This window comes from Pagrus pagrus, assembly GCF_965226575.1.
Source record: "Pagrus pagrus genome assembly, chromosome: 12".
Taxonomy (NCBI): domain Eukaryota; kingdom Metazoa; phylum Chordata; class Actinopteri; order Spariformes; family Sparidae; genus Pagrus; species Pagrus pagrus.
Window position 1 is genome coordinate 22,839,676 of NC_140196.1, and position 27,993 is coordinate 22,867,668.

General features: G+C 41.0%; 1 protein-coding gene across 1 annotated transcript; it reads right to left on the reverse strand.

Moving 5' to 3' along the window:
• Nucleotides 1-1,801: 1,801 nt before the first annotated feature.
• On the reverse strand, nt 1,802-27,087 carry col6a1 (collagen, type VI, alpha 1). The gene is made up of 35 exons (XM_084368891.1): nt 26,791-27,087; nt 25,966-26,095; nt 24,760-24,960; nt 24,467-24,626; nt 22,861-22,974; nt 22,733-22,753; nt 21,091-21,111; nt 20,941-20,985; nt 20,788-20,841; nt 20,591-20,635; nt 20,172-20,198; nt 20,041-20,067; nt 19,890-19,934; nt 19,726-19,779; nt 19,122-19,184; nt 18,975-19,037; nt 18,815-18,868; nt 18,689-18,724; nt 18,543-18,605; nt 18,206-18,268; nt 16,158-16,220; nt 14,966-15,028; nt 14,754-14,804; nt 14,631-14,666; nt 14,407-14,469; nt 8,743-8,808; nt 7,289-7,324; nt 6,887-6,923; nt 6,674-6,682; nt 6,436-6,569; nt 5,954-6,060; nt 4,602-4,788; nt 4,314-4,485; nt 4,192-4,221; nt 1,802-3,923 (listed from the first exon to the last, which is right to left on the reverse strand). The coding sequence occupies exons 1-35, from the start codon at nt 26,873-26,875 to the stop codon at nt 3,319-3,321; spliced, it is 3,030 nt and encodes a 1,009-aa protein (XP_084225017.1). The 5' UTR covers nt 26,876-27,087; the 3' UTR covers nt 1,802-3,318.
• Between the last annotated feature and the right edge of the window lie 906 nt (nt 27,088-27,993).

Below are 27,993 nucleotides of genomic sequence, written 5' to 3' on the forward strand. Positions count from 1 at the left end.
TTTTTGCTTGCTCCTGCTGGTTGCTCTGGACTTACATCCCCAGCTTTAGGAGTCTAACTCTAACCCCCTAACCCCTAAACCTGACCCATAGTGTTTAGTGGTGAAGTTTGATGACAGTATGGTGTTGACAACTTGAACTGTGACCAAACTGAGTACTGTGGAATGATGCCAGCCATGAAAATGTTGAATATGTTAGGGTACGGTCATGATGAGGTTTATACTATTTATTATCCATAGTGCTGTGTTCTCGAGATGTGTATGTCTTCCTTATTATTGTCCTACTTGTTTGTCTTATATGTATGGTGACACTCCTTTTACCCCTTGGTGGATTAATAAAGTATTTTGTATTGTACTTATCGTATCATATCGTATCATATCATATCGTATCGTATCGTATCGTATCGTGTCGTATAATATCGTATCGTATTGTATTGTGTCGTATAACCCTAACCCTCTGCTAAGCTTTGAGCTAAATGCTCACATCAGCATGCTTACATGCTCACAATAATAATGCTAAAAGACTGATGTTCAGGAGATACAGTTCTGTTCATGCTGTTTCGCCATCTTAGTTCAGTGTGTAAGCATGCTTACGTTTGCTTATTACCACTAAATACAAAGTGCAGTCATAAAGCAAAGTACTGGAAAAAATAGAATTTTAACTTGATTATGGTGCTAGATCAGAAGTCAGGGGAGTTTTAGAGGGTTGTGATCCCCAGCCCCATATCACTATAAGGCTCTTAAATCAGAAGGCGATATGAGAGGGGATCTCATCCCCCTGTGAGCAAAATGACCAGTCTCCATCCCCCTCTATCAGAGAGAGTGCAGGAGCAGAGGGACTGTTGAGATGATTATGTTTGTGTAGTCAGTCTGACTCATTGGTCCTTTATCTGACCGAGGTTTGTACAAGTAAGAGTCTATTGTCCGGACCACGGCTCTGAATATCAGTAATGATAAATCCATGGCATTTTCAGTGGTGCTGAAATAACAGATGAATTTGTGATTGCGCCCTTTTTCTCTCATTCCCGTCCTTCTGCCTGTTTCATCTTGGATCTATAATATTCTCCATTAGACTCAATTATATGCTGTATTGTATCTATACTCTATAGAGTTAGTACCAAGTAGTCAAAAAGTGTGAGAGGACCATAGAGACACACTGCTGCCTGAAGTATTCTTATAATATTCTTATAATATTTCAATGTTCATTCAGTAGTGTCTGTGCGGCTAAAAATACACCCAAGAGCAAACCACCCCCTTACCAAAATATGTTGGGTGAGACATGACTACAGATATAGTTTTTACAGATATAGTCCGACCCCCCCCCCCCCCCAAGTGCCTTCTTGGATGCCCCTATAGTAGATAAAACACGATGAAGTGCCCTGTACACTTTGTTGCCCTTGCAGTGGACAAAACGTGGTGAAGTGACCTCTCTTCACTATAACTATATCAACACTTTTTGTGCGCTGGTGCCCCACTGCATACATTTGGTGCCCTTTTTCTTCATTTTTTTGCCCCAGCCCCTCAAACATCTTGAGTCCACCAATGGGGTTAGGGTAAGTGTTAAGTCTTAGGGTTTGTGCCATTCTCCGTGTTAGAAATCTACAAATTACACACTGGCTAAGTGGTAAGAGGTCACGAGGTAAGAGTCATGGGCAATCATCCAGAGTTTAAATTTCACAGAGAATGAATCTATGGCAAAGGAGGCTCTTTAGAGGTACATCTATACATGAACATATGAAAACACAAATTTGTATAGTGGCTTTGTATAGTCGGTGTGTGTTTGGACAAAAGTGAGCGGAAACACTTTGGTGTAGCAACCTTTATTGAAGGAGCTTTTACAACACTACTGAGGTTTTGTATCCTCAGGTAAAAATATCTTCTTTAACAACATGGGTAGAGGCTGATACACTAAGTCTAATAGCACCACAGATAACAACAGTACAGTGACTCTGGGTCACTGCTGACTACAAAACTGAAGGTGTGGAAGTTACAGTTGAAGGAATGTAGAAGGTGTGTGTGTCTTTTTCTGTCTGAGTTTAGGTGTGAGGAGCTCACAGCATGAGTCCCATTAGGTCACTTTTCCAGCCTTCAACCATGACAGATGTTTTCCCTCTTCACTGATGAAGTAAAAAGGTGTGTGTGTGTGTGTGTGTGTGTGTGTGTGTGTGTGTGTGTGTGTTTGAGAGAGGCGTCTCTCTCTCTGCACAGAAAATAAAGAACAGGTTTCAGTCATTCGGTCATCTGAACCAGTGACCCCAGCACAACTGTTTGTGGAACGATCGCTCAAGGCTACACATGAAAAATCACCCCACACACATGAACATGTAATTGATGTACACACAGAGGTGCTTACACAGACACACATACAGATACACACACGGACAGAATCACACACGTTGAGTCCAGATGTGTCCCTATTAGTACCAGGTTGAAGTGCTGGGTGTCATGTCCTGCTTTCCTTGTATGTGTTTGGTGATCTAAAAGAGCTTTCAAGTGATGTCGGATGAGAGTTTTCACCAAGTTGGGATTATGCCTTGGCCTTTGCAACTGACTTTTTCAAAACTTAAAATGAAGTTGATCGGCCAAACGTGCCAGCCTTCCAGGTCAAAAAATCATTAAAGGTTATGTAAAATTTTGACTTCATGAATCCGACACTACTTGAAAGAGTGGTAAGAGCTTAAAAAAACGAGTCCACATTGAACCCTTAACACAAATCCTTCAAAAGGCAGGAGCTCTGGTCCTAGAGAGGAAGGAGAGTGTAGCCTTGATGAGCCATTATCAACCCGTGCTAGTTAGATGACGTAAGTCAGAGCATGGGTCCAGACTAGCTGAAAATGATGCAGGGATGTAAAATACCTGAGTAGAAATCAGCACAATGCATTTAAAAGCTAGAAATGTACTTTAGTTGTGGCAATCACTGACGGCTCTCCAGGACCAAAGCAATTCCTTTTTACAAGGGACTTTTTTACCCTGAACTGTGCCTACAAGGCAGCAGTGCCTCCTGGTTGTTAATAGTTTAGGTTAGCACCATCACTTGGGTTATAGTCTAATGGTCCCAGCATAGGAGGTGGAAATTGTACACGGCCTGAGATGGTGTGCCTTTGAGGCCTAACTCAGGGTAAAAAAGCCTCTGAATCTCATGAAGACATTTCCACTTGTCTGCCACACAATCATCTGTCCTTTGGTGACATTAGTTTTTTTTTGTGTTTATTTTTTTTTTTACAGAACTCGAACACAGTGTATTGTAAATGCGTGAGACTGAATATTCATAATGGGACTAAAAATCTAAGCGTGTTGGTCCTGTTGTTCAGGGCCCTGCATTCAGGGCAGGGACACCCTGCGGGAGACGGTTTGGTGGAAGACCCCGCGGAGCAGAGAGGAGTAGTCTGACACATGGAACAGGTGACGCTGGGCGAAGTTGACGTCAGTCGGCCTGCCCCTGCTCACCAGGGTGCGTAGGTTGGCCTCATTCACTTGGCTGCCAACAGCAATGACAAAGATCTCCACCCCAGCATCTGCCACCTCGCGAGCGCGCTGCTCCAGCACATCCGGGGTGACTGCCTGAGACCTGCCGTCAGAAAACAACACCAGCTTCTTTTTGCCTCCTGCCGCGTCCCCACGGCCACGTAAAGCCCTAACGGCAACTTCCAAGGCCCTAGACACATTAGTGCCATCATTCTGGAAGACTGCCTCTTCAACTTGATGGGACAGCACGGTCAGATTGGTAGTTGGCGCCTGCTCGATGCGGGCGTTTCGGCTGTACTGACCCATACCCACTCTGACGGTTGCACCCCTCGATTTCTCTGCAGCGAAGAAACGCTCGGCCAATCGACGGACAAAGGTCTTGCTTGTCTCGAAGTTCTTCTGGCCCACACTGGCCGAGCTGTCCATCATCACCAAAATATCGGCGCTTTCGGTGAAAGAGACTGTAACACACACACACACACACACACACACAGGTCAAAGATCAATAGCTGTTTCCACACAAGAAAGCAATGTGCAAGACAGTCAAATAGCTTCAACACATTTTCAATTAATTTGCACATTTTACCGTTTAAATTGTTGGTAGTTTCATGTTTTATTTCAACTCTCATTTACTGTGCATCCTAGGTCTGTGTTGTATCTGAGCAGTTGCATTATTGTAATTTCAATGAACTTCAAACTAATTTGGACAGAATGTGAAAGCAGACTTACTGGGACATTTGTAGTCTGGGCACCTCTTCTCTGGGTGAGAGAACAACAAGGGTTAAGTCAGTTTATTTGGAGATACAATATATTCAATTGATGGAAATGTCCAATTAGGTGTGTATATTTACTTTGACAGATTGTGGCTGTGAGATTCTGTAAGAAGGCGTCTTCCAGCAGCGCAGCATAGTTATCCAGGACAATGGGGATACCTGGTTTGGGGTCATTACCACAGACAATGTTTTGCAGCTGTTCCTGGTTGGGCTGACGGCCTGAGTAGTCCTTCACTCCCAGGCCAACCACCTGGAGACAGGGTTAGGGTTAGGGAAAGAGGTTTGAGATAAGCAGCTACTTTTCGTATTTCAGTTAAAGGCCTGTGAGTGTGGTTAATGAGGTGTATTGTACTGTATTGCACTGACCTGGAGGTTGTTGCCGCAGAGGACGTCGAGGGGAACCTTGTCCCTGATAATATCTGAACGTCCATCGGTGAGAACGAGAACAACTCGGTTCTCTTTCTGCATACGCTGGATTGTGGTTTTCAGAGCGTAATCAAGAGCCTCGCCTGTGTACGTGGCCTCAGCCAGCCAGCGCATGTCTCTCACTGCCCTGTACACACACACAAACACAGAAATTGAGGACATGAAAATCTGTTATAGATAAAGAAAATTAATTATATTAAAAAAACAATTAAAAAAAAAACAATTGAACAACAATTATTTGCTGCTCTGCCAAGAATGAAATGAGAGGATACTTATTTTTTGTAGCCTATCTTGTGTTTTAGCCTTTCTAAGCACAGATGCCTTTGTCAAAATATATAAAATATGCATACAGTTTCAAAACTCTTACTTCACTCTGTTGTTTGCTCGCCCATTGAGAAGAAGGCATATTCAGAATTTTGCTTCACAAAAAGCTCCTCAAAGACATGGCACAACATTTATACAGTAAATGTGTATTTGCTTCCTTCCCAAGAGTAAGATAAGTAGTTTAATACATTTCCCGTGTCTCCCGTGCAACATACAGGGCTAGAGCTGGGAGGTGATTAGCCTAGCATAGCAAAAACAGGGAAACAGCTAGCTTGGCTCTTTTCGAAGCAAAGTAAAAGTACCTCCAGAGCTCATTTCTTAAATCCGTCCATACACATAACGGAAAATACAATTTTGTTTTAACATTTCTGTTTGTGCACAGATTGAACAAATAAGATGCTATCTGAGAGAGTCAGGCTAGCTGTTTTGTTCGATGACATGATTTTCTTATCATGTCACTCTAGTAGAGAAAGGGAATATTCACAAATGTGAGACTATCCTTTAGTGGCATTTTTTGTTTAGCATAAACATAAATAAACAAATGTGTAAATAAACAACTCTGGCGATCACGTTTGATTGAGCTAAAGGTATCTACTTGCTCGCTGTCTTTTTTTGCAAGCTAGGCTGATCATGTTGGGCCATTTCTTTTGGGATGATATCGTAATTCATCTCCTCACCCTCAATAAGACAGCAAACAGGAAACAACAATATTGAGTTATTAAATTAGCAATTGTACAGTTTGTTCTTGGAGAGGATTATGAGCTTATTGCTTTTCTGAAACAGTGCAGACTTCCTTCCAAATACAGTGTGACTGATGAAAAGTTGAGATTTGGGGGAGGGATGTACTCACAAACCTCTGCAGCAGCGGTGATACTGAGTCATTACTGAATGACTATTACAGTACACAGTCAAAGAGCAAGCCAGGGGAAAAGCAAGGCAGGTCTCAGGTTTCATGCATGTGAACTCACTGTTTAAAGTTGGTGAGCCCGACGATGTTGCCTCCCAGTTGGACAACCTCTTGGGCTTGAGGTCCACTGTACTGGACGACACTCACCCTGGACTCATTAGCTGCAAACTGGAAAGAAAAGCATCGCATAGTGACCGTGTGTTTTGGTCTGTGTATGTTGTGTCTACGAGGATATGTTTTCCTCTGTCAACATTTCTGCGTCCCACCCATCCTGACTAATTATATCCAAACTGAAAAGAGGAGAGTCATTGGAGAAACATGAAAGCAAGTTCCAAAACCGGAGACAATATCTTTCATTCACACTTTCTATTTTTGAGCATTTCCTAACAGCTCTGAAAACAGTTTTTTCGCAACATTTTGGTATCATTTTGAGTAAACAACACAAACCACAGAGGTTAAATGTGGGTTATCCTGCAGAGCCAGAGATGAATATGAAATCTAGTATTCAACGTCAAAACTAAGGATGAATTCAGAGGACTTTACCTTGACTTTCTGGTCTTTGGCCAGTCTGTCTATGACTGTGATGATAAAGTCTTTGGCAAGAGCGAAGTTTGTGGAACCAATACTCTCCGAGCTGTCCACGATGAATGCCAGGTCCACAGGTGCACACTTACACTCTGGAGACACACGAAACACACACATGAACAAAATCACAAACGCTCATGACAGCCATAGAACAAGAGAAAATTATGACCGTGTTTCAGATTTAGTACAAACTTACCACAACAAGCTGTGAGGTGATCAGGAGGAGATGAAAAAGGTGAAGTAAAAAAACACAAATAACGTTAATCAACCCTCACATAGCTCAGGTCTCGATGACATGATTGGCTAATCAGGCACTGAGTTGAAAAGGGCAGAGGGTTTAATACAGAGCACATGTGGCTTCATTTTTGTGAGTATGCGTTTAAGTGTGTAAGTTTAGTGTGGAACTTACAGCAGAGCTTCATGATGATATCTAAAATTTCACATTCCTGAAGAGAGAAGTGGAGGACATGTTACAGTACGGCAACGCACAGTTAAATCTCATTACATAACTCTCAAACACAACACACAACCAGGCCACAGACGGTTTCAAGCTGCTCCAACATGAGAAAGAAAACATGAAAATGGCAATATTTTCACTTAGAGGTCTGGTCGGTGAAAGGCTACAGGTTTTTGTGTTCAGGAAATTGGATGTGCGGCTTTGGACTGAACATACAGTATCAGTTTCTGAGTCAGAACCAGTGCAGCCTCAAAGGGGAATTAAAACTGTGGTGTTTAGCCGTGGTGTCCTGTACTGAAAAAGAGGGCGAGGGTCCAGATTAAATGGACTGATTGAATTTTATTTTATACTCACATCAGTTCCGTGTGGTCCAGGAGGCCCAGGAGGTCCCTGAAGAGAAAGGGAGAATGAGCGAGAAGAGAAGATTAGAGGATGAGCGATTCATCGCCCTGATAGGTGTGTTTATCTGTTTAAATAAAAACTGGCCAGGCAAAAGCTGATCTGCTCTGAGTCCAAGATGAGCTAGAGCTGGATGACTTTTCATTTTAACTGGGGAAAAAAAACAAAAAACTAAAAAATGTGGTGATTCTTTGGAAAACCACGACTTCTTTGACTGCAAACCAGAATCCCTCAGTCACTCAACCCACATCCACACCCACACATTTGTGTGCACTGCTATCTTTCTGCAACAACATGTGAATCTTCCAAAAGTTCGTTGCCACAGCGTTTTGTTTTTTCGCTCGGCTGCAGGAAAACCATCTGTTTTGTTTTAACAGACATTAAAATCAGTTTAAGAGCATTCTTCTCTGCTACAAAGACGCCAGCGTAGCTTGCATGTGTGCACACAGGAAAACGCACACACATGCGCGCGAGAGAGAGAAAGAGAGAGAGAGAGAGAGAACTGTTAATTGCAGACGAGAGGAACTGTCTCGAAAACACATGACGCAAACTTTTTATACTGAAGTATGCGGCAGAGACACAGGCCAGAGGAGAGGAGGAAAGGGAGGAAGAGGAGGAGGAGAGACAGAAAGTAAGGAAAGTGTAAAAGGGTAGAGTTTGAGAACATGTCTTCATGCACAGTGTTATTTTTAGATCCGATCTTTGTTCATCTCTTCACATGATACAGTACCACAAACTTTTAGCTGCCAGTTTGTGAAAGGAAATTACCCTATCTTTCCTACAAAGTGCGAACCAAACTAAATGATGCCATTTTTTAAGTCTTAACATGCGGTTTGGTGTTTTGTTGAGTGTTGTAACTTTAACTCAGTTACTGGATGTCTATGGGATCAGTAGCAACTTCTGCCCACAGGTGGGCACAGCACTGGATGTTCACTTTGTTCTTGTTGGCCCAATTTATCAAATGTCTGGTGATAGATATACTATATTTCTATCGATTTAGTGTCAACAAATCCAAAACCAATGATGAATTGGTTCTAATATCAAGTAGTTCCTGTGAAGCCAAAGCCTGGTACAGCTTATTGCTTGACTCAGGCCTCCAATTATACATTTATGCGCTGAGGGGTAAAATCTGTGGCAAATTTGTCAATTAAAATGGGAATTTCAGTTGAACTAAGACAGACTAATATTAAATTCAACATTACTCAAAACCAGGGCCACTTTCCACAGAAGATATTTTACGAAAAAAAGGTCAAACGACCCCAAAACTATGTTTGAATGCAAGATTAGGTTAGAGGTTTGGAGGTGGGGGTCTGCTATGCATGTATGGACAGCAGTCCCTTCAGTGTTTAAACTTGCATACACATGCAGACAAACCCACTGCTCATGCCATGGCTCCATGGTATTCTTACCGGTCTGCCCTCGGGTCCTCTGTGACCTTTGGCTCCTTTATGTCCTGGAGGCCCCAGTTCCTTGTTCTGTGAAAAAAGAGAAATAATGGAGAATAAGAGAGAGGCCCAAACCTGTACAGACCTGTATAGAGTTTCTATAGATGTATTCTTTCAAACTACAGGATGGAAACACATGTTATAGTTAAACATACAATTACAATGTTTTATATAGTATCCATGTTCAACATGTAGTGCTGTAAACATCAATCACTGTCTGGCAGTGATGTGTAATAATTTTCATGACAAGTTGACAGCTTTGTGTCCTGTAGGTGCGTTTTACGAATTTACGAAACTTCATGCGACCGTATGTTATGTGCATGTGCTGTTTCAGCTAAAATCTTTCCACTGTCATTACATACAATGTTAGCCATTAGTAATCTGTAATGCAACTTGATTGGGTTTGGTTAGTCCTTTCAATTAAATATGGCTTGGTGCTTAAAATTGAAATTTTAAATACTGGATTGACAAATATAATTAAAAACATAAAATGTATTTGATTTGTTTGAGTCTTCCAGGTGTGTAAAAACAGTGAACATGAAGAAAAGGAATATAATGTTTTCTGTTATTAAGCATGGTAGTTTATTCCATAGAAGTGAAGAATGGTAGGAAAACTTGCTGCTCCTTACAGATTGCTTGCTTATTTATCTTTGGGCAAACAAAATCTGTGATCCGAACATAAATGAATATAAATACTGGGGACTTCTGCCAAATAAGGCAACGCTAATCCACAAAGAGTGTTGCACTGTAAGTATGAAGCAGCAATTTATTTCTGAAGTGAAAACTAAATTGGTATAACAGGTGACACCGCAACAAAGCTCAACTGGAAAAACAGACTCTGATGAGATAGTAATATACATCTGAGTGTCATCAGCATAAAAACAGATATTCACTTGAAATTCATGGAGGATGTTACCAACCCTCTACCCAGCCCCCCATTCAGACAGATTTTTCTGTGTACTGGTTTGTGACAGGCCGATCAGCTTTAAGGTCTGCCAGGCTCATAACAGTCAGATCAAACTGTCAAAACTAGGCAGTGCTGGTTAAAAATGAATCAAGATTATGTTACTGTGGTGCCTTTTTTGTGTCTCAGATATTTTAGGGAACATGTTTTAGTTGCTGTAATTCAAGAAAGTTTCTGAAAAGGCTGCCATTTATTTTGCTTGACAACGGAGCAAGCACCGCCCTAACTTGCATGTGTGGCTAAGCACCACAGCACAGGTTTTGTTGCTCTAATTGGTTGTAAGTCTATGCAGTTGTGTCTAGAGGAATTTTGGTCTGTGCCGGTTGATAACTGCACTTGGAAAGGTTTCAGATTAATACCATTTGCGAATTGGGTCTGGCGATGCTAGGCTACCAAATAGGAGCATTTGCAGTGAGAAAAGTAAGGGTCCTAATATACAGCCTTGGGATACCCCAAAGAAAATGATAGGAAGTGTTAAGATTACAGTGTGTTAACTAGGGCTGTATGATATAGTTACATTTTTCTATCAAAGTATATACAATTTATATCATAATAGCAATATATTTTGTAAATTTAGTAAATTTTTTGGAAATTCAAGCGTGTGTCTAATAAATCTCACAACAGCAGCACCTCAGTGGCTTTTTAAGAGTAGCAAAGAGTCACTACAAAGACAACAATAGGGTACTGTGCTGTGTACAAATTTTAAGTATTGGTACTTTAGTATTTCTATCATCCGATTGCATTGGAGACTTTATACAAATATACACTACATTTTAGAGTGAAATTGAAGATGTAATTTATCTAGTGATTGTAGTTACCAAGTGACTTTGTAGATCAAAATGTTTTGATTGAACATGAAAAGTTCATGTTATCACTCTCTTCTTGCCTTCTATATTATTTCCCATTCCTTTCTAATTTCCTCCTTTCCTTCTTTATGTCCTTGCTTCTTCCTTTATTCCATTTCTTCTGTATTTAATTTCTTCTTTCATTTTATCTTTATTTATCACACTTTAGAAATGGAGTCAGTATATCAAAACAGTTTCAAATGATGCAGTCAGTCTGAGAAAAGTCTCAAAAATAATTTCAAGTATGAGCTGGCGTGGAGAGAGCAGCCAAAGTCCCTGCAGCTGCTGCACTCTGACCTGCTGCTGATTGATATGAAAATTATGACCCTGACGGTAGAAGTGTGGAGAATAACAAGGTTACACAGTAAATCAATTTAGGAAAATTGTCCCATCTGTAAGTTTCATGTTCCCACAGACTACTAATACACACACTGCAAAGAAATATCTGCATTCTGGTCTGAGGAAGACTGCAGACAGCTGCAGAGAATTACAAATTAATGCATATTTGCACATTGGGAGAAGATGCCAGGCAGACTAAAGTTATGCTCCAGAGACAGCTTTCAAAACGGCAAAACACATGTTGCGGAATCAAAAGCAGAGGCTGTTTAAAAGTACGTATTGTATTGACTCATGTGCAATATCAAACCATTTAAAAAAAAGTCTATTTTTTTCTTTTTTTAAAAGAAAGAGCTGCTTGTATTCTTAAAAAAAAAGAGATAGACATAAAAAAAGACAAATAAGATGCCGATAGATGTTTTTACAGCAGCAAGAGGGCAGGCTGGTACTGTAAAGTCACAAATCATCCAAATAAAAGTTTTTGCTCTTTGATGTAAGTTGGAAGCCGACTTTGACAAGCTGAACTACACTGCTGCGATACAACCATGTACCTACAGTGGACAGATAAGAAGGAGAACGAGACGGAGAGAGAGAGAAGGTAATGTCAACCACCTGGCTTTTAACACACACACACACAAATGCACACATACACACACATGCAAAGTTAGTCTTGAATGAGAACACACACACACACACACACACACACACACACACACACACACACACACACACAGATCCAATTACTGCATTCTCAACTTCAAACACTCTGATGTAAAGAACATGGACCATATCATCCACACAATCACGCACACATCCTGACCTTGATTTTATGGCGTCATACTTGACGACACAGCCAGATGTGACTGTGTGTCAAACCTTGTTGGATATGTGTATATTATCATTCCAAAGTGTGTTAGCCAAAAGTTAAAGAGGTGTAAAAAGTCAAAAAGTCAGTCTCCAACTTTATCTTCCCTGACACAACCCGGTCTGTAACCTCCTGTCCCCTCTGGCCAGAGAAAGTGCAGGCAACAACAAAGAGTGCATGCCTGTGCAGTGTGAAAACATTCCTACAATTTACATTTGAAATCCAGTTGGTCAAAAATCACAGTGAAGCCAGTGGCGACAACATTGTTAGCCAGTCTGATGTCTCATGATTTTGAGTTAAAGTGGAAAATGTTTCTTCCGCTGTCCTGTCCAAAACAGTGAGCGCCCGAATGTAAAACATGTGGGAACAAACAAGTGATTGTTCAGAGAAACAGCCTATTAAAAAGAGAAAAAAGAAACTGGTGAATGGCTCTTTTATAAAAGACAAAATAGACTAAATATGGCATCTTATTATGTATTTTAATAAAGGACTGACTGATGGGACGGCAGCAGAGGGAAGATTGATGATATTGTTGTTTGAGGCGATCAATATTTTGGGATAAGCGCTTATTCACTTTCTTGCTGAGAGTTAAATAATCAGATTGCTATCACTCTCGTATCTGTCTGTTAGAGGTCCACTGTGCAGGATCTAGCAGGAACTATATGCCAGCCCTGTTGACAAGCCCCTGCACAAGAGGCGCTACATTTGTATAATAGTAGTCTACATATTGATAGGAAAGTTTTTTTCCCTCCATTTTCCTGAGTGTTGACTGGTTCATTAATACATACAGTCATACACTACTTGATAATTTTGCTGTCTGTACGATGCACAATCAATAATACCAAAAATGCCATAATGTACAATAATTACGTTGGTAGTCGGTCTGCGCTGTCTTCTTTTAATTCATTTTTCTGACACAATCATGATCGCAAAATATGGATATTGAATATGATAATTTTAAGCCTCTTGTATGATGCCTTGTGACAGCCATGATGTTAATTTTGAATTTATGAATGCACCCGTAAACTAGCCTGTTGCTGGCCGTAGCTGCATATCTACAATATGATGGTGGTATCAATCTTCTCAACTAACTCTCGGCAAGAAAATGACTAAGCAAATTTCCTACAATAAAGACACTGCTAACAAAGCAACATAGAGTATATTGCAATAAAAGTACATTGCAGGAGGACGAAAAAGTGGAGCCGGTTAGAGGACCATATGGGTGATTTTGTATGTTTTAGCTACCATTGCATAAACATCACACGTAAACACTGCTGTGGTTTGAATTATCAGCCCCCTCAAGCAGTTGACAGTTTGTTGCAGCCAACATCTATCACGCTAGATAGCTAACGTCGCAAGCGCTAGCTAACGTTGCAAGTGCTAGCTAACATTAATATCGCTAACGCTAGCTGGCTAACATCACTAACACTTGCTTACATTTACCTCAATAACGCTAGGACTTTTACATGACTTTTAAAAATGATTCGTCTACATAAAAATGTTGTCAATATGACCTTTAAGGCATACACATCGAGTGTTTCTATTTCAGTAAGAGAATGTGTCTAAAAAAAGTCAATGGAGCCACTGAGAAGTTTTTGTGAAGGATCCAAGACTGTTTCCTCTGAGCTGAATCATGACATCATACATGTTTAGAGTCAGAGTGATTTGACACTATGTTATAAAGCTGAGGATTATGGTCCTTTATTACAGCTGTAGAACCAGTTACAGACTTTATGAGATGTTTCCTGCATGTTGCTGTTACTACTCATGACAAGCAAAAAATGGAGAAGGTAAACAATGGGGTTACTGGCTAAATTACACTTCTGTATCTAATCCCTCCCTATGCTACAGTAACACAAAGTCTTGATTAGTGGTAAACTGATCCGACACTGTAAATCTGAAGCTTACAAAGTGAGACTGCTCACTGCGAGACCGAGGTCAGGTTTCACTGATGTTCGGATGCGAGAAAAGTACAAACATGTGCAGAAATGTTTATGTCGTGAAACACAGACCTTGGAAATGCGATAATTTCAATGTAAACACGACCAAGTTGAACCAGGGGTTAAAGTGTTAATACTGGCACGCTATATGGACACGGGTGATCACACACATGCACCATTGGCACACATGCACACTCACTCACGCATACGCCAAAAGAGTAATGCTGTCCCTTCATCGTTTCTGTTCATTTCCTGGTATCCTTGACAACGACATATACACAGCTGCAGCAGCTCAGAGCCCTCTTCCCCAAAGACACGCGCACATACACACACACACATAAAAAGTGTTCAGATCTGCTTAAGAAAGCATTTCCAGCTGCAGAACAGAAGGAGAGTGTGAGAGCAATGGACTGAGAAAAATAAGGGAAGTAAAGTATGCGAGGGGGGTAACACAGAAAAACAAAATGAAAGACAGAAATTAGGAGAAGAGATGTATCATTATATACTATTATGTGTTAAAAGAGAGCAATAAAAAAGAAATATGTAAATGTTCCCATAAATCGACACATGTGAGTCACATCCTGTCAGAGTTCTGCCAAGAGAGGCTAGAGGAAAGATAAAATGAGATCAAGAACGAGGACCTTCTCCAAAAAGGAGACAAGTCTGAGGCAGACTCACATCGGGGCCTGGATCTCCGGGTTCTCCGTCATCTCCTTTGGGTCCAGGGGTTCCCTTGCCGCCCTGAAGGTCACGCAGCAAATGTAAGAGGTCAAGAGGGCATATGGGCATGACAATTGATTTTACATTGTCTGCAGTGAACTTCAAACATAGATACTCATATTCAGTGTTGATGTGTAAATGTAAAAAGAAAAGTTCAAACAGAACTTTGAAAGAACACTTACAGGCTCACCAGGGTCTCCGCGGGGCCCAGGATAACCCTAAAAAAAGACATAAATGTTCAGAGTATACAAATTTACATGGAGCCACCACGATGTGTACATTAATTAACTGGTGTTAACTCATACCTGGAAACCATGACAACCTGAAGTACCATTTCCTGGGGCACCATCTCCTCCCTGAAATTCAGAAAAAGAAACAATTACAGATCTATCTGCATACACACACACACACACACACACACACACACACACACACACACACACACACACCAACAAACCAGGGAATATGATGGATGGCACACATCTGTCTCTCCTCTCTCTCTCCCTCACACACTTACCCTCTCCCCCATTGGGCCTCTGTCTCCCGGAGCTCCCTTGATTCCTCGTGGTCCTTTGGGTCCCTGGGAGTTGAAAGAAATGATGAGATTAGAAACATATGAAATGTGACAGGGCATAATGTTTGGTGAAAAACATTTGGATCTCATTGTGCGTGTGTGTGTGTGTATGAACACGTCTTTTAACTGTTACATAACAAGCAGTTACTACAATCTGTTACAGGTTATTACAAGCTGCTTGCCTCAACTGTGTGATTATGAATGTCTAGTTTTTTTTTAAGGTCTGAAGTAATGGTTGGTAATAGTTCTAATAGGAAATGACTGATGATTAGAACAGCTTGTTGATTATGGTCGATACAGAAAACTGCACATTTTTATGGATTTTTGGAGCGCTGTTACAGTTGGAGCTCTTAAGCTTGAGGCTTTAAAATCTTAGTATGTAGTATGTCTCAACAACAATTAATGTTTATGATGAAATATGCACCAATCCTTCATATTTTTCCCTTTTATTTCCTTTGAGTCCAACACAGAAAAACCTTGTTTTTAAAAGTCCTCTCAAAAATTAAAGGTGCACTATGTCACTTTTGGGGAAGTAGTTCTAATCAGAAGAGAAATATCTTCACTGGCTGACTTTTTATGCCTAAACAAACTCATTTCATACTGCTTTACTTTTTTTATATGTGGTGGACCCGGCCACCTTTCCTAGCTTCAAACAGTGTTCTGGGACCTTATTTTCCTCTGAAAACAGCTTGTTTATTCAGTAATGGAAAAAAAGTTCTGAGTTTGTATTATTACCTCATTAATATTGTAAATATTAAAATTCTGAGTTTGAATTTCTTCTACAAAAAACATTCATGACTAAATAAGACGATAAAAAACTAGAAAGAAAAATAAAACCACACCCCCACACTGGTTTGATTTACAGAAACCAAACAGTAATGACCAGACAGTAATCAAATTCTCATTTAAATGTTGCTTAATCCTGATTGGTGCATGGAAGCTCATGAAAACGATTTTCCAACTGAGCTTTGCCCACGTGAAACACGTGGGACAAGGTCAGACAAAAACACTTATTCATTTAAAGGAATTGTGTTTTCTAGTAGGATCCTGTCAGTAACAGTAAAAGGGTTTTCAGGCCCTTATGTATGCATATGTGAGTTGATGTATATATGTATATGTGTGTCCAGTGACTCACTTCTGGTCCAGGGGGGCCTTCATCTCCTCTGTAGCCAGGTGCCCCAGCCCTGCCATTCTCGCCCTGGAAAACAACACCACCGTTAATGAGACACTGTTAAAACACTTCAGCAGAAACGGTCACATAAAACAACCTCAGCTGAAGAAAAAAAAAAAAAAAAACTGGCAAAAAACCTTTGACACCAACCAACCCACCTAACATTCAGGCTATTTTCATTCAGTTTACACTCTACACTACAGCTCCCATGAGTCTTTGACATCAGCAAACTGTTAAAATTTGATGGCTTAGCGAAACAGAAGCTTGGATGAAAAAATCTCAGCCTAGGATCTCACCAGAGGTCCAACAGACCGGAAACCACACCCAACAGTGACGTCACAGTGTCTGAGAGTACATTTCTACATCACTGCAGCAATGTCAGAAGTTAAACCTCTGGAATTCCCCCAAAACTTTTTTTTTCAGCCCGTGCTACGGGACTCTAAAGACAAATTAAAAAGTTTTTATTGATTTTATTAACATTGTTAATATTAATATAATTATTAAAATGAAGCATGCGTTACTAGTTGATTTGATAACTCAACAGTGTGAAGTTTCTGCATTATGCATTGACGCAACTCTTTTTTATTGGTGTATTGGAAATCATTTCTGCTGTGTCACAGGCTGGGTAGATTCAAAATGGCCACTATCAGAATAAGATCGCAGAATGTCACTATGAGTCAATTCAGTGAGTTAAATTTCCGGAGAGCAATGTCCAGATCTGCTGCTGGCATCGTGCGGTGTAGCCTCCCGGTAGCCTGTTTTGAAGCTGAAGTGTCACCACAGTGAATATTGAATATGTTTACGCAACTCTCCAACATCTAAGGAGAAACACTTGTCTGGAATCAGATCAAGAGAGACTTAGACATTTAAACCTAGCTTGGCTTAAAGACTGGACGCATGAAAAACCAGGCATATGTTAAAACGTTAGCTCGGACAAATGTGAAAAAATAATCCTTCCAAATCTCTAAAGCTGTCTGATTTATTGTGCATTTGACACATCATTTGTAGATATAGAAAACACGGCATTGTAGTTTATAGAAGGAATTAGCTTTTGGATTTGCACCATTTCCTGGCGAACAACAGCTGGGTCCAGCTGCTGAATGCAGTCCTGTCCTCATAATGAAGTCATGAAGTCAGCGATGACTGAAATGGAACAAAGCACTAGTTGCATTAATGGATGTCTCCCCTGTTTCCAGTGTGTGCTAAGCTAGGCTAAATCAATCTGTGCGCTGAATGCACAGAGTGGAAATTGTAACTCTAGGTTAGACAGAAGATAACAATATTTGCCAAAATCTTAATTTCAAGTTAAAGTTGAGAAAAAAAGATGTACACATGTAATACAGCATACTGTAGATACAAAGTGTTTTATGATGTTGAGAACATTACTGCGTGTGAGGATACAGTTTTTTCCCTCAGTGTATGAGGTAGGTCTAACAAGTCAGTTATTCCATGTTTTCTGTACTCTTCACTTCAGTTACTATTCATTCAGCTCAGGCAGCACAAAAGAACCATTCAAAGTTCTGACATCACGGAGGTTACCACAACTAACGCTTGTAACGTATTATTATTATTACACTGCCTGGTGCCTTATTAAGAAAACCATACTGAGGCTTTGGCTGGAGCGGACGGAGAGAAGAACTGAGTCAGAGGGGAAAGAGTGAGTGTCGATGTTCCCGGGAGGAGTAAAAACTGAGAACGAGTGAGGGGAGACGGAGCATGCGGGAGTGGGCAGCGCTCTGGGGCTGCAGCCAACTTCGCCTCTGTTCAAACCTCTGCACAATATACCCCACCACTCAACATGGAGTATGGATTCTCACACGTGCAAGCGCACTCTGGCACAAGTCCTCTGGAAAAAAGGATGCTGCCAGAGAGAGAAGTGGGTGGTTCGTCCTTGTGCCGCCTCCTGAAACTCCGCAACAGGCTAAGGAACAGTTGTACTGTATGTACTACTGCTCCTGTGTGTGTGTGTGTGTGTCTGTGTAAGTGTGTGATTATATTTGAGTGCGTCTTACAGGGTCTCCGTTGGGGCCAGCTGAGCCCTCCCTCCCCTGTTCTCCACGGGGTCCTGGCTCCCCCTGGCAAGGAAAAAGAACAAATGTATAAAAGCAACCTAGAGACAATAGACAAGTACAGCAGACAGAGCCAAGTTTTAAACAAAGTTAGAACAGTAGGAGCGCATGGGGATGATTTAAATACAGTAGAAGTTCCATTAAGGTCAGTGTGGTTGCAGTTGACTCAATAAGCCAAACTGCATTTCCCATGAATTTCTACGGCGGAAGCGCTGAAATCAGCCAGCTCCTCTTCCTCCCTCCCTCCCTCCTCCTCATCCTTATCAGATTCATCACTTACTGGCTCTCCTCTTGGACCTCTGTTTCCACGGGAACCTTGCTCGCCCTTCTCTCCAACTGCGCCCTACAAGGGATTTTGCAAATGTTAACACATATTTTGGCAGCTGTCACACACAAACGCTCTCACGTAATATTAATTCCACTTACTCTGTCGCCGCGACCTCCATCCGGTCCCGGTAAGCCCTGAAACACACAGGACAGAAGGATATGAGACAAGCCGTTAAAGATCACAAAGTAGATCACTTTGGCGATGTCGGCAGCTTCGTCACTTACATCATCACCGCGCTCTCCTTTGTCCCCGTTGTTTCCAGGAGGGCCACGTTCACCCTGTCACAACACAAATATTTAGACATGTGTCCTATTTCCTGTTTCGTGACATACACTTAGCACAGATCTGTGTTTTGTCATCCGTCTTTCAATCTCTTTGATTCACCTGAGGTCCCAGTTGGCCGTTGTTTCCGGGCCTTCCCGGTTCACCGTCTCTTCCAGGATCTCCCTGAAATAGGCACACGACATCTCATTACAGACCAAGGAAAGGTTATCTGAAATCTTCACTTGCCCGAGTATATTTTTTTCATACTTTTGCTCCTTTCACTCCATAAGGACCTGGGTCTCCCTTTGGTCCACCATCTCCCTGCTGGCCCTGGAAGCAGAAAACACAGACACAGTTTTAGTGTATGATCAAAAGCAGCTGAAGCCGCAAAGCTCAGTCTTGGAGGACACTGTGCATAGGTATGAGTGTGTGTGTGTGCGTGTGTGTTTGTTTATAGTATGACTATATGGCTTCATTTAAACAGTCTGACAGCGGAGAATGTAAACGAATCAGTGATTTAGAGCCAAGGGCCTCGGTCTGCCTGCCCCCATGGATCCAGACTGAGGGCGTGATGTTGATCAGTGCAGCGCCGACAGCAACGTTCCTAAACATGCAACTGTGGCTAATGGCTGATCTGTAAACAATGTGGCTGAGCCTCAGGCACAAACGGAAGTGGCCTATCTGAGTGTGTGTGTGTCTGTAAAAGACAGTTTAAGACACCAGAATAGATAGATAGATAGATAGATAGATAGATAGATAGATAGATAGATAGATAGACTGTCTAAAATGTGTGAGGTTCATGTGAGTGCACCTCCAGATGATGCAGAACCATTGCAGTGGGATTATTCTAAGATTGAGAGAAACAACTCACGTCTGGTCCGGGAGATCCTTTACAGCCGGGAAGTCCAGCGTAACCAGAGTCACCCTAATGAAGAAAACCAGAGAGACGTGTCTTCAAACAACTTGATGAACTCAGCAATATAACAGACAGATAGCCAGAGCTGTGTTGTTCGGATGTTTGGGTCTGAAACTCACCTTGCGTCCATCGACTCCATCCCTTCCCCTTTGACCTTTGTCTCCCTGAGAAGATAAAGAGGATAGAACGAGTGAGTGAATTAAGCACATTAGCTTTCAGAGCAATCATGGATAGGACATCCCTCTGAACACAAATGTTTGGTGAACTCACCTTATAGCCTTTGTGTCCTCTATCACCCTGCAGAGAAAACACACAGCATGAGTCGGTCATGCAGATAAGTTATACAGCAAATGCTGAATCTTGTTTAAGTGTACTTTTTATATTTGCACTTCTGATCCTACCTTTTCTCCTCTGCCGCCACGGTCTCCCTGGAAACAGAAACACACACATCAGAACGATCATCATCACAAGCAGTGAAGTGATGAATGAGAAGGCGTCATCATAAAAAACATGAAAAACGATAAATACTTCCTCACATTTGCAAATTGCTTACGTCAGTCTGTTTCTGGGTCAAACAAAACTGGTCAGTGGCTGATACAACTTTTTGTTGGAGATCTTAAAAGATTCTTAATGACAACATTAATTGATTAAACATTAATCAATGTGATTGTGTTGTATCCTTTATTACTGCATCAATGCTGCTACTGCGAAATCTCTTTAAAAACCACTCATTCACATCCAAAAATCTCTCTTGTAACTTTGAGTCTAGTTTAGTTCCAGTATGAAGAACATCACTTATGTTTAGTTAAGTGCACTCTACCTTCATTCCACTGTAACCAGGAGGACCAGGATCTCCAACGCTACCCTGTAACACAGAGAGAAATATTAGATCACCTGGATGACACCTCCATCAAGCCTCCATCAATCCAAAGAGATGTCACGATTGCATGCGTGTTCATATGCGATTTCCAACGGTGTTGGTGGTGGCGGTGCAGGATGATGACGGAAGTGACCTACCACGTCACCGATATCTCCTTTTTCTCCTGGCATCCCTGGTCTGCCTGATTCTCCCTGCAGAGAGGCACAAAAAAAAGATGTAGAAAGTTGTGTACATTTGTGCATTTGGCTGCACGGTTTTCTGACAAATGTTTTCATATTATATCATCACACCTTATTGCCAGAGTCTCCATCTGGTCCTTTAGGCCCTCCTGGAGCCTGCAGACAAACAAAAAATAAAGCACAAACAGTCAAATAATTGTTTAAAACATGAGGTTGACAAAGACTTTGTGGTGACAGAAAAATAATAAATGGTTTACTTACATGGCAGTCGTAAGAGCAACACTGGGGAAAAAAGAACAGAAAAGAGATTATGAACAAAGCATTAAAGCATTGTTTTAGTTTAAGTTTAGAAACATGGTATGACCCTATGTATTCTGGACTGATCCCATGTAAAATACTTCAATAATAATGTTAGTTGGTGTCAACTGAATTTAAAAACCCCATGTTAGACTGTCAGGTAACAGCAGGGCTGGGACACATGTCCAATATTTAAGATATAACTGCAGTAATTCTTTAGGTAATACAAAAGTAGGCAAGATCATGAATATCACTGCAATCTCAGTTGGCATTCATGTCTTCATATCAACTTCCTGTAGCTGCCCAGCCTGACCCCTCCTTGTTTCCTGAGAGTGAGAGAGTTTAGCTGAGTCTACATGGCAGTGGAGACCAACGGTAAGAAGACTAAGCCAGCAGCTCAGACTAACAAGAGGTTAAAAAAACAACAAAACACACTCTCTAAACATCCTGACTACATTCTAGTAAGATATATTCCTCTAAATAAAAAAGATATGACAGTTTGTCTCAATAACAATTCTACTGTGGGGATGTTTCAGTTAAAAATGGTCATAAATATCTCAGTTAAGACAATTCAGGAAGAATTAAACACTTTTAGTTACTTCGCTTAACTGTACTTTAAGTTACTTCACTTAACTGTACTTTAGGTTACTTCACGTAACTGTACTTTAAGTTACTTCACTTTCCCTCATTTCACTTCACCTTACTTTACTTAATTTCACTTCACTGTACTTTAAATTACTTCAATTCACTTTAAGTTACTTTATTTAATTTCACTGCCCTTTAAGTTACTTCACTTTCCTTCTTTTTACTTAACTTTACTTCACTTCACTTTAACTTTCTTCAATTCACTTTAAGTTGCTTCACTTCACTTTACGTTACTTCACTTCGCCTTAAGTTACTTCACTTCACTTTAACGTTCTTCAATTCACTTTAAGTTACTTCACTTCACTTCACTTTAAGTTACTTCACTTCACTGTACTTTAAGTTACTTCACTTTAAGTTCCTTCACTAAAATTTACTTTAAGTTACTTCACTTCCCCTTGTTTCATTTCACTTCACTTTACTTAATTTAATTTTCCTTCACTTTAAGTTACTTCAATTCACTTTAAGTTACTTCACTTCACTGTACTTTAAGTTACTTCACTACCCCTTGTTTCGTTTCATTTCACTTTACTTAATTTCACTTTCCTTTACTTTAAGTTACTTCAATTCACTTTAAGTTACTTCACTTCACTTTAAGTAAGTTCACTTCACTTCTATTCTTTTCAATTCACTTTACTTCACTTTAAGTTACTTCTCTTTACGTTATTGTAATTTAAGTTACTTTTACTGTTCTTTAAGTTACTTCTCTTCATGTTAATGAACTTTGAGTTACTTTACTTCACTTTAAGTTAGCAAGAATTAAAAAGATCACGATAAACATACGATATAAAAACATTTTGAGGCCATGTTGGTCTAAATGAGAGCAAATCTAATCTTTTGGATTTGTAATACAGTTACAATATATACACTATTACAAAGTACCTACTCATTCCAATGTAAATGCAGTAAGCAAACAAATAGAAAAAGAGCAATGTCCTTTCAAAGATTTCTTATGGAGACGTACCGTATCCCTCGTCTCGTTTTTCTGAAAAGATGGAAAGAAAACAGATGTTAGTTCAAAATCCAAATATTTAATTCCGTACAGGAGGAGAGGAGAGGAGAGGAGAGGAGAGGAGAGGAGAGAAGACTTACGATTATATTAATGATGGTTTCAATGGTTCCCGTCTGGGTGGATCTGAAATCGTCAGCAGCAGTGAAGTTCTGTCTGTAGTGCTGGTCTGTGGCAATGAGCTGCAGTCTGGCTTCCTGGTGAGACACCAAATACAAACATCATCACCATCACATGCCTGAGAGAAGGACCTACAGTACAATACACTCTCTGGTGAGGTCCCTATTAGCTTATGCCAAGGTTGTCATTAGTCTTTCATATTTTAGAAACTGATTATATAGTAAGATCTCCATAGAGCCTCCATCAAGAACACCCTCATTTATTCCCACATGAGGCTCAGTACGTCAGTACAATACATCGACTTCAGTCATTGAGCCACAAAGTTCATACAGTGTGATAAATGACTCTTATTTATTGGCAGAAATCCACACAAACACCTGACAATACATGTTTTAAAATACTGTTCATCCTGCAGAAAGTTGTCTCCTGATGACACATGCTTTAGTTTGAGTTTTAGATCTCAAGAGTAATGACGACTTTGGACATTTCATTACTTCACTTCACTTCACTTTACACAAAGTTTCTTAACTTCTCTTTATAACTCTCTACTCTTTACTTTAATTTACTTGATTTTATATTCCTTTACTGCACTTTACTTCCCCTCATTTCATTACTTTAGTGTACGTTACTTTTCTTCACTGGACTTAATTTGGCTTTACTTTAGTTCACTTCATTTCACTGCACTTGAAGTGAATTCACTTCTCTTCTCTTAACTGCACTTCCATTTAATTTAAATTCTCTTAACTTCACTTCTCTTCATTTTACTTACGTTTCACTTAACTTAGTGGAGTTTTCTTAGTTTTCTGTTTCTAGTACAGCATGGTAACAAGGCTCAGTTCACAGTGTCAGTGTGAAAAAATGCATTCCAGATTCCAGCTGTAGCTAATATTAGGGATCAGAAGTCTGAGTTTGCTAAATCAAGCAGGTATTTTAGCTGAGAGGTGTTACCTTTAGTGGGGAAGTCATTCTTTGTGTTCCTAACCTGTGCACTGGACACAAAAACTTGGGATTCTGTTTCCAATCTCTCAAGCTTCAGTCTCACTAAGAGGCTATAATTCCACAGCTAGAGACCAACAACCCTATCAATGTACAAATGGGTATGCAATTACTGTATTCAGATATAATGAAAAACTCTTAAAGCTAATCTCAAATACTTCTCTAGTAAACATAAATAATAAATAAATAAGATTTTATCAGACTGTGATTCAAGTGTTGTTAAATTTGTTGCTGACTGGTCCACAGACAATTGTGACATCACCTCTTAAACCAGTGTTACAAGCAAAGAAGAAAAAAACAAATACAGAAATTTCTCATGAAAAATAGTGTCAACTGTAGGAATTTTGGCAGAAAATAGTGCTGTCATGTAGGATCCTATGACTAATAGTAAGAAGCTGATTGAGTAAAAGGTTCTAAGGGCCTTTAACCTTTATTCTTTTAATACCGGGATATGGTTTGGGGTTTTGTATTTAGTTATGATAAAAGTTTGGGTTAGGGGCTAGGGAATATATTTTACCCCACTGAGGGTCCTCACCGGTCTAGTGTGCAAACGTGTGTGTGTGTGTTTTGTACCTCCTGGTCAGGTGAGATGGCCACAGCGAACACTTTGACTCCGTGTTGCCTGGCTTCGTTGGCAGCCTCCTGCACGCCTCCACATGGCTCTTTGTAACCAGTGATAGGATGGCCATCAGTCACTACAACGATGTACTTGTTCTCGACGTAGCGGGAGCCCCTGTATGTATGCAGACACACAAACACACACCGTGAAATCAAGTCACTCTTTCTATACTTAATCTGATCAGGTGTATGTGTGTGTGTGTGTGTGTGTGTGTGTGTGTGTGTGTGTGCGTGTGTGTGATAATTACCCAGAGAGCAGCTCAGCTAGACCCTGCTTAATGGCACAGTCAGTATATGTGCCCTTGCCGATGTACTTGATGCCTTTGATGTCACTCTTCAGGGCCTCGCGTTGAGTGGCCAGGTCACTCAGCTGTCGCACAAGGATGACTTCGTCACTGTAGTGCAGCGCTCCTGAGTTCCACGTCAGGGTGCGGTCACAATCGTGGTTGCTGCATAAATAGAGGTGCTAAGTAGAGTAACAGCAACCATCAAGACAACACAACATTAAAGGGGCACTATGTCGTTTTGGAGAAGAAATTCAAACTTGGAATTTTAATATTAACAATATTAATGAGGTCATAATACAAACTCAAAAATATTTGTTTTCCCATAAGTGAATAAACAAGCTGTTCTCAAGGGAAAATAAGGTCCCCAGAACACTGTTGGAAGCTAGAAAGGTGGCAGGGTCCGCCACATATAAACTGTTTTAAAGTAAAACAGTATGAAATTGTGTCGTCCTTTGGGGTCAGTTTGTTTATTAAGTCATGAAACAAAGATAGTTTTATCATTTAGTTTGTATCGGCATAAAAAAGCAGTCAGGGAAAATCTTAAAATGTCTTCCCCCAAAACTACATAGTGCACCTTTAATATGCAAGGTGGTACAGCCAGGCAGTTGTAGAATGTAACTAAGTAAGTACTGCACTTAAGTACAGTTTTGATGTCACCATACTTAGAACTTCCATGTTTCTTCTACTTTAAACTTCTGTAAATGTGTCAAACAGGTTGAGTTATGACCTATTTGTAGCTACAGACTACACTAACCAACATTATATAAGCAGTTCAAACCATATAATACTAATGTGTCACAATATCATGACGCTGACACATTTGATACATTCACTGTCAACATTTTGCTGAAAATACTTTCACTTAAAGAGCAACTTAACAGCAGCCTGAAAACAGTTGTTGGGGGTGGTAAGAAGTGTGCTGTATCGCACATGTACCACCACCCAACAGTGATGTCACAGTGTCCCAGAGTACACCTGTGCATCACTGCAGCAAGGTGAAGTGTTAAACCACTGGGGGTGCTGAGTTACTCTTTAAGGAAGATTTTAAATGCAAGACTATTATTTGTAATAGAGTATCTTTCCATCGTTGTTAGTAAAGTGTGTGTGTGTGTGTGTGTGTGTGTGTGTGTGTGTGTGTGTGTGTGTGTGTGTGTGTGCAAGTCTTACTAGTCCCTGAGTTCGTCTATGAATTGGTTGGTGAATGTTTTGATCTGGTCAATATAATAGTCTGGAATTTTCTGTCTGAGGGCGACACTCTCAGATGTATCCAGCACAAAGAACAGGTCGGCCGGACAATCTGCTCACAAAACAAACAAACAAACAAACAAACAAACAAACAAACAAAAGATAGCTGTCAGTAAACATCATCCATTGAACAACCATAAAACTGCTAAATGGCTCCTTCAAAGTGATATATGTGTACATTTAAAATGCATTGATGATCAACCATCCATTCATAAAGTCAGGTGATGTCAGCACAGGTATCACTGCCGCAGCTCTGGAGGCCAACATGATGCTGCTTGGAGCACCACAGGGTGCGTCACACTGGGTGTGATCTGACCTGATCTCTATACAAGTTTATGACAGGTGCAGGCCTGACCCATAACATGGCTGTTTGTATAAACACCTGTACTATAGCACCTACCATCACCTGCTTTGGTTCTTGCCCCTACAGAACTGGTAGATGTTAGTCTGCATCACACTCAATGCTTACTACCCAGGGACCAGGCCCTGCTCAGGCTGTGCTAAGCTACAGTCACCCTCTGATCTCACATCAGTTGTTGATGCATTCTCAAGGCGTCTAAGACCTCTGGAAGTACGTAACCCAAAGACAACGAACATCTGGACTGGCTCTAGCAGCGAACATCTCTTCAGTGTATGACATTCAAACACAAAGACCACTTTACAAGCAACATAATGCAAGAAAAAAAAGAGAGAAAAAAAACTGGAGCACATTCTTGAAAGGTGCAACATATTTTCAGGCAAACTTACCCTTAAACTTGACTAATACATCCTGCGTTTGCGCTCCAGCCATGACAGCGCACAGCAGCGCAAGGAGACCTCGGAGAGTCTCCATGGTTGAACCGCAAAAAACAAAACAAAAAAAACAACCAGATTCTTACAAATACAACACCCCGATCCCCAGAAAGGCAAACACCGAACCACTCCTTGCCCCGAGCCCGTTTGGCTTCCTCTACACCGATTCGGCAAACTTTCGGCGATCCAGCGCTCCGACGCAATTTGTCCGAGGCGAGACCCAGAGCGCGCAGAGGAGGACCGGAGCGCACGGCGAGGGAGGAGGATGAGAAGGAGGAGGAGGAGTTCACGCGCTTTGTCTTGAGAACGATAAGTTAGACGAGACGAGAACGCGCACCGGCCGAAAGTTTACACAAAATCCAGATATGCATGCTTCCTTAAAAGGGGTCCGCAGGGGACCTGGATCCACTGAAATAAACAAGAAAGCTGCTGACTGCGGAGGAGGTCCAACATGCACGGGCCGTGTCTTCTCAGGAAAGAGAGTGCATGTTAGAAACTGATGTTGGGTTATGTTAGAATAATTTCAACACATGTATAATGACAAGTAGGAGAAGTATTGCAGCTTTCTTGTGCCACTCATGCAGGTTGAGAACCCCTCCTGACTCGTTTAATGTGGAAAATCAAGAAATGCAGCAATGAGTTTTTAGATGCGCGCTGGAGTCGTTTCATCAAACTTAATGAAAAGCAGCTGGCGCACATCTTGGAAGCATTTTGTATTCTTTCTCTGTAAAAAGTCTCTGCTTTCCGTGGAAGATGGGGGTGGGTGGGGTTCATACATCTGGTTCACTTCGGCGTCCAGACCTGACCTGAACATAAATTCAGGAGAAGGAGGAGGAGGGGGGGATTTTACTCCCTTTTTCCTCGGAAGCAGGAAGAGACACAGTGCCATCTAGTGCCGTTCACCGGCAGATCCTGGAGGGGAGTCTGGAAAGAGTTTCGGGGTGCAGTGAGGCACTTCCATGGAAGGAGGCACAGAGGTGTGGGCGTGGAGTGTTCATTTGGCAAGGTGTTGATGGGGGTGGACATACATTTGTGTGCGTGTGTGTGTGTGCGCGCGCCGGGAAGGTCTGGCCTGGACTCAGAGTTTCCACTGAGATCACAGTTTCAGAGAAAAAGTTCTGTGGAGAAGCAGGGAGGGAAGGAAAGGAAAGAAGGGAG

What these genes read in the sequence shown, in the direction of transcription:
- col6a1 (XM_084368891.1), bottom strand. Translation starts at nt 26,875, where the DNA reads ATGGAGACTCTCCGAGGTCTCCTTGCGCTGCTGTGCGCTGTCATGGCT. An exon ending in ATGGAGGTCGCGGCGACAGA is followed by an intron (nt 18,606 to 18,688) that starts GTAAGTGGAATT and finishes AATCCCTTGTAG; the next exon opens with GGCGCAGTTGGAGAGAAGGG. An exon ending in GGGCTCACCAACTTTAAACA is followed by an intron (nt 4,789 to 5,953) that starts GTGAGTTCACAT and finishes GTGTGTGTACAG; the next exon opens with GGCAGTGAGAGACATGCGCT.